We start from the raw sequence: 11627 nt of genomic DNA, 5'->3' as shown, positions 1-11627 counted from the left end.
ATCTTATTAATGAGTGAGGTTACATATTTATAAGAGAGACACAAGGGTTTACAAGAAGGGAACTGAGCACTATTCAACCGTGTGGAGTCAAGGGCGCCTTTTGAATGATTGGTCAGGATGGCTCACACGCTTATGGCATCTTGGACTAAAGGTGCTTCAGCTTTCCAGCCTGTTCCAGCCTGGCACCGCGTTCCCTTATCCTCTCAACGGTCTGATCCTCTCCCTAAGCTACCCAAGTCACTCCTCCTTAGTTACCGTCTCACTTGGATAAGGTATGGTAAGTTTTGGTTGAGGTTTGGATGGTACGGCCTTGTACGGCCTTGTACGACCTTGTACGGCCTGCCGTACCATACTCTCCCAAACTTCCCTAAGTACTTCATCTTCTCTTCTCTTCAACTCCTTATCTCTTCATCTCCATATACTCAGCTCATCTCAACATGCAATACATTGCAACGGATGGACAGGAAGCTGAATGGACCAAGTACTGGAATGCTTTGATTGCTTCCCATCATTAACATCTACGGCATTATCGTTTGGCGACGACATCGAGGCGACACAGCAAAAAGTAAAGATGTATTTAATTAAATGGGTCAAGACAATTTGATATAAGCCCGAACAAAAGTCATAAACAGTGAAAAAGCTCGTAATGGTTTTTTAGAACGAAATAGTTTGTTTCGTTTAAGATTTATTTAAGGTGACACATGTCACTAATTGCCCAATGCTATATGCTGAGGTGGATAATTGTGGAGATACCATACTCTACTTTATTATACCATACTCTACTTTATTATTATAGTATATATTATGGGGCTTTCTCTCGTCAGTCGTTATCTGCTCGTGAATATTGTGTATCCCGTGATTAGGTTCCAGAAACTTCGTGCCCATTTTTGCCCGTATTTGATAACCGGTTCAATCATTTACGTAAGGTACAGCCGGCTTAGTAGAACTTAAGATTAACTCTACTCATCCGGTTTAAATAGGTATGGATCGATGGTTTTATACTTTTATATCAGCTTAATTTCAATAAGGTAATTAAGAGTTACAAGAAACATTATTATTCAGAGCAACATGCGGACGATGGCTCTGGTTACATCGCAGATCTTGTTCATTTTCTGGGTCAAACCGGTTATTGGAGATTGGCCTTTGGGAAACCCTCCTTCGCAGACGGAAGCTTCAACGCCGGCGTCAACAATTGCACCCTCCGCAAACTTAGGGTTTCCTTTGATAGCTATAATGGCTGTGTGGACGTCAACGTCTACGATCGTCTTGTATCTCAGATTACATTCATCGAGTGGTTTTTTCAGCATCGGTTTTGTTTTGTACGCCATGTTGATCTGCCCGAGAGTCTCAGTCCCTAGCGCCTACATTGAACAGATGAAGTCTTACATAATATGAACCTCGAAGAATTTTTTTGTTGTTTTGTAACAATCACACGTACGTTTAACTTTAAATTGTTACAAAATCAACCACCGTATATTCGAATATATTATCTGATGTCAAAAATTAGTTCATGTAAGAGAGAGACCTTGATCTTGTCGACGAGGATGAGACCAAGGCCGACGGTGTCGGCGGAGGAACTACGTGGATCGGAGCGAAGGAGAGAGAGACAAAGACTGTAGTCAGGCGTCTGTTTGCATGTCTTATCTACAATATCTCCCATCGCAACTCCCATCATCATTGCCATCATTACCATCATCATCATCGTCTTCATCATTTTCTCTCTTAAAACGTTTAAAACTAAAAGATGCATCAGGATATATTTCTAGGCGTGTACATATTTATATGTATCTAGGCGTGAAAAGTTATTATTACGCCGAAACGTTTTTTATTTTGGGGGACTACCGATACACTTAATCTATTAATTTAATGTAAATACACTTAAATCTATTAATTTAATGTAAATTCATGACGTTTCAACCTACAATTAATTACAGTATCTGGTTAGTCTTATTAACCACGTTTTTCGAGATTGCTTGGACTTTCTGGTCATACGTGCATGTAACAACATGTATGAACATTTATGTCAAATGTCTTATTTCCGAAAATAAGATTTTTTAGAGTTTTCACTTTATTAAAAATATAATAAATATTTACAATTTATCTTTCAATACATTTTTCAATAATTACCCACCAATAAAATTTAATCAATTCAAATAATCACCATTAATATTTCTCAAAAGTATACAAAAATATCTTAAAATATAAAAAAACTATTTTTATGGAACAGTAATAAATTATAGAAAATCTTAATTTCGGATACGGAGGGAATATGTTTTTTGGCTTAAGTAGGCCTGTCCAATATTGTAAAACAGAACCGTACCAAACCGAACCGAACCGAAATAGACAATATGGTGTGGTTTTGGTATATACCATATAAACCGAATGGATATGATTTTATAAAAACCGTAGGATTTGGATATGCTTTGGTTTATAACCGATTAAACCGAATAAACCGAACAAAACCGATCAAAAGTAGAAACATGTAAATATGTACATATTTTATAACGTCACATGAAAATCTATTTGTAATATAAGTTATTCTTTTGTTAATAATTATTACCATATTTTTCTATAGTAATAAAGAATCCTAATTTGAAAAACACTTTAAATATAATTAAATAACAATTCATCGCAATTGAGGCTTCTTATTTTCTTAGTCTTCTTCTTTTAATCATTTTTTTCTTTCTTTTAGCATTGATTAAATTGAAGTGAAGGTTAAAAATTTGATGGATAATAACTAGAAAAAATTCTTCACAACTTTTTTCTTATTTTTAAACAAACAGAGTTTCACTCGAAGAAGCATAACTTTGATGAACACTAAATATGAAAGAGTGGAAAAACTTTTCTTTCGTACTTCTCTTTTGTTTTTTATTTTTATTTTCAAAATTTCGAGCTTTGATTTTAATTCTAGATTTGATTATTTCATCTGAATTTGCCATATCGGTAATGAAAAATCTAAAGGCAAGAGGGATACAATTTTGTTCATTTATTTGAAAATATAATATTTTTTAATAAATGACTGCGATGACAATATGACTCTAAAATTTATATAATATGATTTCAAACTAAATAATTATGTTTAGGTAGAAAACCGAATAAACCACAAACCGACGGTATATAATCTGAACCGAACTGAAGTAAATATGGATTTAGAATGGTAGTTATATTTTACTAACCGAAATACCGAAAAACTGAAAAAAACCGAACCGAAACCGAACCGAAATCCGGATTGAACACCCCTAGGCTTAAGGGACATCTAGTCATATGTTTTTTTTTGGTAAGGAACAGCTAGTCATTTGTTTATCAAGTCAAACATAATCAAGTATATAAATAAAGACAACAAAAACTGATCATGGAATTTCTCTTTAATATATGGAGTTTGTTGACAGGAAAGGCTGGTCAAGGTCTCTTTTCGTCAACGAAGAGGTTATATATATTTCCTCACAGGGGTCTTTGACCGAAAAGGCTAGTGAATTGTATTTGAAACTTAATCACAGCAAATCAGTAAATTAAACAACGATAATATGTTGGTCTTTGTCTTATTGACTTGATGTCCATATCTATTTTATACGCAGTCTGAAAACTATAGAAAGTCTTTAATTTGGTCAACAACCTAAAGAGTTCTTGACTCTATAAGGGCAAACGGTTTGCCCCATACCCAGTACCAAATAACAAAATGAAATTATTCGCTATTTTTGCCTTGTTTATCCAAATCCAGATAGCCTTGTCTCAATGAAATCCGTCTCCTCTGGGCACTAATCTTATACAGCAACTCTGCAAAAGAAACCGTCATCAAACCCTATGAGTCTCTACTCTCAATCTTGATGCTAGAAGCAAAACCTCCAATCTCCAAGGTGAGATAATAAATAATTGTGAAAGAACGATTTGATTAACATTTTCTGTAAAAATGACTATGATTATGATATTTGACATATAATTCACGTAAACTTTGTCATCATGCGATTCCCTCACACATATTGCAAAGTTATGTAGCAAACAAAATATACTTATATGTTTTAGTTTTTTTTTTAAATACATTTCATATTTTTATGGAAAGGCCTTGCATCAATCTCATCGATGCTACCACAAAGAAAACGAATGAAACGTTAAATTACCTCATCTCCGTTTATAAGAACCTTGTAGGCCGTGAAGAATACGAGATTTACGGAACTTGCATGGAGGAGTACGGCGCGGCTATTGATAGGTTTTTACGGGTAGCTTTGGGTGTTTAAAGGCTAAGAAGTATTCTATGGCGATGTCTCACATGAAAGAAGTTGTGTCTGTGCCGGGTATTTGTGAGGACCAGTTCGCCGGATATTGTCCGGAAACCGGCAACATAACAAATGTGTTCATTATATCGCCAATATGCTGATGTCATCAAAACATTTGTCAATTAGATCGTAAATTTAGATTTTTTTTTTCTTTTTTGCGAGCAATGGTGCGAAAATTCGAAAGGAAAACGAATAATGTATACAATAAAAACGATTAAGATATGTTTTTCCATTTTTTTATAACCGGTTACCATAAAAAAACAATAGGAATAGGCCTAAATAGGAACGAAGATGAAAACAATTTAAAAATGAACTGGATTATGATCCACTTTAAAGCGCGAGAATATTTTTTTAATAAATCTAATTTATAAAATTAAAATATTTAAATTTTTTATTTACTGTATTTTAAAAATATATAAATGCATTTTTAATTTAATTAAATATGAAAATTATTAATATATATTATTTTATTGTATTTATAATTAACTCTTTTCGTTATGAATTTTTAATAAATCTTTGTAATTTATTTGATTAATTTTGTGATATATATTTTGATAATTTTTATAAAACTTATTTGATGTCAATTTATCGACTCTAGCATTTTCTTTATACATCTAATTTAATATGAAATCTTATTTAAATTTATATGAATGTCATTTTCTGTTCAAGAAAATATAAATAAAATAATCCATTAATTTAATTGATTTTATACTAAATTATACTATTTTGTAATATCTTTTTTTTATGAACCCTATTTTTTAATATCTAGACCTGCAAAAAATAGTTTACTTATTTTATAATTTTCATAAATCATTTGAGTGTTTTAATCAATAATTTGATTTATCAAGAAATTTGAAAAGATTAATACAAAGTTATTAAAAAGGTGGGACCAAATGTTTTGGACACAAGATTGTCAGCTCCGTCGGAGGTAAATCTAGCGGAGGAATGTAATATGATATGACCCTTGGGTAAAGGTGGGTTCCAGATCCTTTTGAGTGTTTAAAATGGAAGGAGAAGTCAGATTAATTATTGTGTTGTTTGAAAATACATATAGTAGTAAAATATTGTTTTCTATAATTAATTTTAATGAAATTCTAGTATTTTCATTAATTACTAAAGATATTTTATGTAATATATAACATATGATTAAATGTTAGATCCAAATTATAATACTGTTTAAATAAGATTGGTTATTGTGTTGTTTGGAAATATATCTAGTAGTATTATAATATAGTTTTCCATAATTACTTTTCATGAAATTATAGTATTTTCATTAATTAATAATGATATTTTATGTAATATAACATATTATTAAATGTTAGATCTAAACCATTGGAAAAATCATAAACTCTAAATCAGAAACACTAAACACTAAAACAATCAAGGGTTTAGAGTTTAGGATTTAGCGTTTAGTGTTTTTAATTTAGAGTTTAAGATTTATCCAATGGTTTATGATTTACCTAACGGTTTAGGGTTTAAGATTTAGGGTTTAGGGTTCAGTGTTTTACTGACGACGTTAAAAATATTTTTTAAACTTATTTTTTCTGTAACTACTACTATTTTTATATTTTTTTGCCTTTTTATTTTAAAAATATAATATAACTTGACAATATTTTATTTTCTTTTCTAAAAGATAACGAATTTGAAATAATGAAATCCTATTGGTTGGTGAATCTAGAAGTTCACCCTAGGATAACTCTAAATTTATTACTTATTGTACTTTTAAAATTTGATAAGTTATATTTTTTCTATAATTCATTAAACATAAAGGTATCACAAAGAACCATATATAAAAATCTTATCTATATAAAATTTTCTATAATTTATTACTCATTATACTTTTAAAATTTGATAAGCAATAAAATGTTCCATAATTCATTAAGCATAAGTTGTTTATTGATTTGTTGAAGGGACATAGTCATATCTTTGTGGACAATTCTCTCGAATAGATTTTTTTTTAAGTTTTTATCATGAAAATAGATCTCAAAAACTAAAAAGACTAAAATAATATTTTTATTTTGAAAATTTTAACTCTTTTTTTTTTAATTTTAAAATTTTTAAATCATATCCCAAAACCCCACTCATCAACTCTAAACTCTAAATTCTAAATCCTTTACTCTAAACCCTAAACCTCACCATTTAACTCTAAACCCTAATGTCTAGATTAATTAACTCTAAAGGTATAAGTGTATATTTACTTCTTTGATAAAATATTTAAGTTTATTTTGGTTATTTTTATTTTTATGGTATATATTTGTGAAAGAAACCTTTTTAAATCTATCCTATGGAATTTCTTTATGTTTATCTGGTCAAACAAATTCAAGAACAGCAAGAAAGACAATAAAGGCTTAGCTAGTATACGAAAATGGTCGTGGTCTTTTTTTTCCGTCAAGTGAGAGGTTAATTGCCTTATACTGTTCTTTGATCGAAAGAGGTCAATTGGCTTCTACTGATATTTGACCGAAAGAAGTAAAGGTTGTTGCCTAATTTATTTGAAATTAAATCACAGTAAATCAGTAAATTAAACAAGGATAATCTGTTGGTATTTGTCTTAGTAACTCTTATTAAATTTATGTCCATATCTATTTTATATTCATTTTGAAAACTTAGGAAACTTTTTTTTATTTGTTCAACAACCAAAGAACTTTTTACTCAATAAAAGGGCAATCTCAAAAATCAGAAACGATTCACCAACTTTCTTTTCTTTTTTGTAGCTCTCAGTATAACAAAATGAATAGCTTTATGAAATTATTCTCAATTTTCTTGTTCATCCAAATCCAAATAGCCTTGTCTCAACCAAATCTTATACAACAGCTCTGCAAAACAAACCGTTATCAACCTCTATGCGTCTCTACTCTCAATCTTAATCCTAGAAGCAAAACCTCAGATCTCCAAGGTAAGATCATAAATCACTGTGAATAAGAACTCGATTAAGAATAATATTTTTCTGTAAGCATATGACTAGATGGTTATGATATTTGACATATGATTCACCTAAACATTGTCATCATCGGCTATACCCTCATACATATTGCAAAGTTATGTAGCAAACAAATAAACTTATATGTGTTACTTTTCATGCATTAGGGCTTGCGTCGATCTCTATCGATGCGACAACAAAGAAAACGAACGATACATTAACTTATCTCATCTCCGAGTTACGGCGCACTGGAGGAGATCGCTCAGCTTTTGAGAAGTACGGAACTTGCGTTGATCAGGATTACGGTGCGTCTACTGATAGGTATTTGCCGGGGGCTTTGGCTAATCTACAGGCTAAGAAGTACTCTGCTGCGATAGCTAACTTGCAAGACGTTGTGAGGGCGTCGGGTGATTGTGAGAACCAGTTCGCCGGAAGTTGTCCATTACCGGTGAGCCAACGTAACAAAGCCGTTCATGATATTGCCGATATGACTACTGACATCATCAAAACTTTTGTCTAGTATCTTTATTTTTGCTATAAACGTTGCAAAAATTTAGAGGCAAAATTAAAAAAAAAAATCAATAAAAGCGAATAAGATTATGGAGTTTCCAGTTTTTATTCACCATAGTTTTGATTTAATTAAACGTTTTTTAAGTGACAAAAAATATTATAAAGAAAAAAAAATCTATACTATTATTTGCAAAGTAAATTTTTAGAATTGAGCTCTCACATTAAAAGTTAGAGTGGTTAATATTTTTTATACCCTTAATGAATAAAATGTATAAATAAATTAAAAAATAAAAACGAAATTTTAATTTATTTGATTAGATAATTGATTAAAATTAATAATAGTAAGAATTATCCTAAATCTGAAAATATAATTTAAACATATATAATTGATGTATATATTGTATTGTTATCTGAAAAAGTTTTTTAGTAAAAAGTTAAAAACATTAATTATATAACTAAATATTAATCAAATAAAAATCTTATTATATAATTAAAAATAGAATATTGAATTATGCAAAATCTAAAAATATAACTAAAAAAGATATTTTTATATATATTGTATTGTTATCTGAAAAAGTATTTTAGTAAAAAGTTAAAAACTTAAATTATATAATTAAATATTAATAAAATAATTTTTTTAATTATATAATTAAAAATATAATATTGACTTATTTTAAGATTTATTTTAGTATAATGAATATAATGTACAAAGAACTTTTCAAAAATTTATGAAAATGTTTAAGCCCGTATCACGGGCAAAACACCTAGTTGGAAAGTTAAACGACCTGAGTTAAAAAAAATACTAATCACGCGTGGTTACGCAAATATGGAACCATGTTTTATATACTTCACATTAGAATAACCGCAGCTCCATTTAAAGATTAGCATGAACTTTTTCATAGGTTTAAAATACCCAAAATTAATTAAAGAAATGCTATATTGGTGGGCAATGTATCCAAGAGTCAGAGGGTCTGTTACCGCTAATGACGTTAGGCCTTCTAAACGCTAATTCTAACCTCGAACCGAGAATAAAGTATATAATCATCTAATGGAAATGTGCTTATGAGTTTCTAATGGATTTTGTTGTTTCTTTCTTTTATGTTCCTTGAGACAGCTTCAAACAAGTTTAAGTTTTTAGTTTCTCATTCTTGATTTGGTACGTTTGATGATGTAATATTGTCATACAAATCCCATGTCCCAAAACGCTGAAAGATCTACAAACAGCTCTCTAACCTCATCAAACGTTAACCGTTGTTCGGTTTTCTCTCAAGTCTTTATTTGACTGGCCCTGTCCTTGTTCTTGTACATCATCTCCATCTTCTTCCCCTTCCCCTTGTTCATCTTCATACACCACCATAACAACATTACCATCCTCATCTACTTCGTACTCTACATCATCACCTTCTTCCTCTTCTTCAAACTCCTCTTCCTCATCATCATCAAAGACGTCATCCTCGTCCATACTTGCACGAACAGAGTGAAACTCGGGAGGGGGAGGGCAGTCTTCTGTAATAGCCTCATCACGTTTCATCACGAGATGCCTAATCACCCTCTCATCACCATCCAACATCCCTTTGAACTCGTTCAAGTGTTTCGCTTCCATCTCAAAGTTCATCAGTATATAATGTGCATTCTCTGCCTTCTGTATCTTATACGCCAGTCTACGCATTCCCCAGTCACTAAACCTCCACACTTTCCCCTTCTTCTCCTTCAGAAACTCTGAATATCATCAAAGAACACACAAATAATTAATATATAACTAAAGGAACCTACATGAACAAAGGAGAAAACTTTTGTTTACCTTGAACTTTCTCATTGACTCTTTCGACCTCCTCTGCATGTTTCTCATGAATCAAGTAAACCACCTCATAGTGTCTCACTACACAGACAGAGGTTATACATTATCAAACCGGAACCGGGTTTAAACTTTAAAGAAGAAGAAGATGAACTTACTCCTTTCTTCATTCAAGTCACTCTGAAGCTGAAGATCAAGAAACTCGTATAGCTCCTCTGTTTTCAAACAACAAGTAAGAAACAGAGTACAAGAGGCAGATAGTTTTAAAACAAGGAAAGTCTCTTACTTTCTTCATCATCAGCGAACTCAGGAAGAAGATCACCTTCCTCATCGACCTTCTTCTACAAAACCCAATTCATATAAACAAAAAAAAGTTCAAAACTTTAAGCATCAATGTTAGGACTAAAAACAGAGAACAACAGTAACCATTATTCTCGCGAGCTAACTGAGAGAGAAAGGGAACCTCTTTCAGAAGAATGGATTCGGGAAACGGACCGGTGGCTTCGTCAGGTCTAGCGGAGAAGCTGTGATTGTCATCTTTCTTGCTTTTCTTCTTCTTCGCGGCGGCGACCAAAGGAAGGGACTTTGATCCTCTGCGGCCGAGACTAGGTATGAAGCACACGCGGGCAGAGTTGATGAACGAATCTCGGCCGTCTATTCTGGGTCCGAGAGATACTAGAGACGAAGACGAGTGCAGGAGCGACTCCATTGGAGGATGAGATGGAGAAGACGGAGGAGGGTTTCAGCGGAAGAGTTGGGTTTTGGATAAGAAATGTTCCACTCAAGTGTTTCACTTTCACCCCTGATGTTATCTATAATTGCAAAATTCTCCACATTTGTTTTTTCCAAACTCAATTCGACCTATTTAGTTTCATACGGTTAGATTTTTTTTTTTTTTTTTCAAACTAATCTTCCTCCAAATTATCTCTGTCACCCAAATTCCCACATTCGAAATCATATTCCTTTAGCCTTTCCCTACAAAGAGGAATCAACTTAGAACTTTAGATTAAAATAATTAGATGATAAAATTTTGTAAAATGAGCAAATGGATCGGACTTGAATCAGCACAATAATGGACTAAGGTTCACTCCAGAGCATGACACCTCAGCTTTTTAAATGTCTGAGACTTTAGACATGTCAATAAATAAAAAAACTTCATCAACCAATGTATTCATTTCGTTTGTACACATAAGCTAACTATTCTTTTCCGATTGAGCTTCCTCACTAATTTTTAACCTTCGCTGCTCTAACCTATTGAGTATTGAGGATATGTCCAAAGGCCACACGAGTAACCTCCTCCAACTACAAGCCATTCAGCGGTTGGGTGTACGAAGCACAAATGGTCGCTTTCAAAACACGTTTGTAATTTTTTTTTTTGTTTTTTTTTCTCTCGGGCATTTTCAACATTTACCAAAACCCCATCATACTGATGCATCTTGTACCTCTGATCTGCAGGGCTATGGAAGAGCTTTCTGGATGATCCAATACGTGAAGAAGCCAGACTTTCGATGAACAAAGGTACAGACGGAACTCCAAAGCGAAGTTACCAATCAAAACAACTCTGAGAGGAGATTATACATGGGAAAAGGATGGGACTCTGGTTTCCAGCGAGCAAGTTTCAACCCTTGGCCTTCTCCTAACTTCAACACAACGGCAAGCAACTCATTATACAAGTCATGTTGGGTTCCTTCTACATGGAGGAAACCCATTGGGTTTGGTTGGTGATAACCAAACTTGGAAGTTGGACCATTGGTATTAGTCCATGAGATTAGTATTGGGCCTTGGAGGTTCTTAGGGTTAGTGAGACACATATATATAGTCTCTTGACCTAATTTTTATGTAGAGACTTACAAGAATCAAAAAGACAAAAGAGAGAAAAGAGGGAAGGAGGCAGAATTTCGTATGGGTTTGTCAAGGCAGATTTGGAGGATCAAACGGATCCTGATCGGGATGATATTTTGTGGGAAGCTTCTACAGTCAGTGAGTTAAAGGTTCACCGAAGGGATTTAGATTTTAACGGTTGGATCTTCTGTTGTCTAGGTTTTAGTGAAGCTGGTCGTCACAGTTCTTCAGTAGTGCTGTCTTGAGTGTTTGGTAAATCCGACAGTGAGATCTTCTCTGATTGAGCTGA

General features: G+C 32.6%; 3 protein-coding genes and 1 pseudogene across 3 annotated transcripts; 2 read left to right on the top strand and 2 right to left on the bottom strand.

Moving 5' to 3' along the window:
• Positions 1–991: 991 nt before the first annotated feature.
• On the bottom strand, positions 992–1759 carry LOC106300859 (cell wall / vacuolar inhibitor of fructosidase 1). Its single transcript, XM_013737119.1, has 2 exons — positions 1526–1759; positions 992–1361 (listed from the first exon to the last, which is right to left on the bottom strand). Exons 1-2 carry the CDS (start codon positions 1748–1750, stop codon positions 1059–1061), a joined length of 528 nt encoding a protein of 175 aa, XP_013592573.1. The 5' UTR covers positions 1751–1759; the 3' UTR covers positions 992–1058.
• Positions 1760–3372: 1613 nt separating this feature from the next.
• Positions 3373–4404, top strand: LOC106338734 (annotated as a pseudogene).
• Positions 4405–6978: 2574 nt separating this feature from the next.
• On the top strand, positions 6979–7711 carry LOC106303034 (pectinesterase inhibitor-like). Its single transcript, XM_013739408.1, has 2 exons — positions 6979–7167; positions 7359–7711. Exons 1-2 carry the CDS (start codon positions 7002–7004, stop codon positions 7709–7711), a joined length of 519 nt encoding a protein of 172 aa, XP_013594862.1. The 5' UTR covers positions 6979–7001.
• Positions 7712–8823: 1112 nt separating this feature from the next.
• LOC106323460 (glutamic acid-rich protein) lies at positions 8824–10256 on the bottom strand. Its single transcript, XM_013761580.1, has 5 exons — positions 9960–10256; positions 9783–9837; positions 9655–9711; positions 9503–9580; positions 8824–9420 (listed from the first exon to the last, which is right to left on the bottom strand). Exons 1-5 carry the CDS (start codon positions 10203–10205, stop codon positions 8939–8941), a joined length of 918 nt encoding a protein of 305 aa, XP_013617034.1. The 5' UTR covers positions 10206–10256; the 3' UTR covers positions 8824–8938.
• Between the last annotated feature and the right edge of the window lie 1371 nt (positions 10257–11627).

Source organism: Brassica oleracea, chromosome C1, assembly GCF_000695525.1.
Source record: "Brassica oleracea var. oleracea cultivar TO1000 chromosome C1, BOL, whole genome shotgun sequence".
Classification (NCBI taxonomy): domain Eukaryota; kingdom Viridiplantae; phylum Streptophyta; class Magnoliopsida; order Brassicales; family Brassicaceae; genus Brassica; species Brassica oleracea.
The sequence above is the reverse complement of the archived record's forward strand: the minus strand, read 5'-3'. Positions and strand labels throughout refer to the sequence as shown.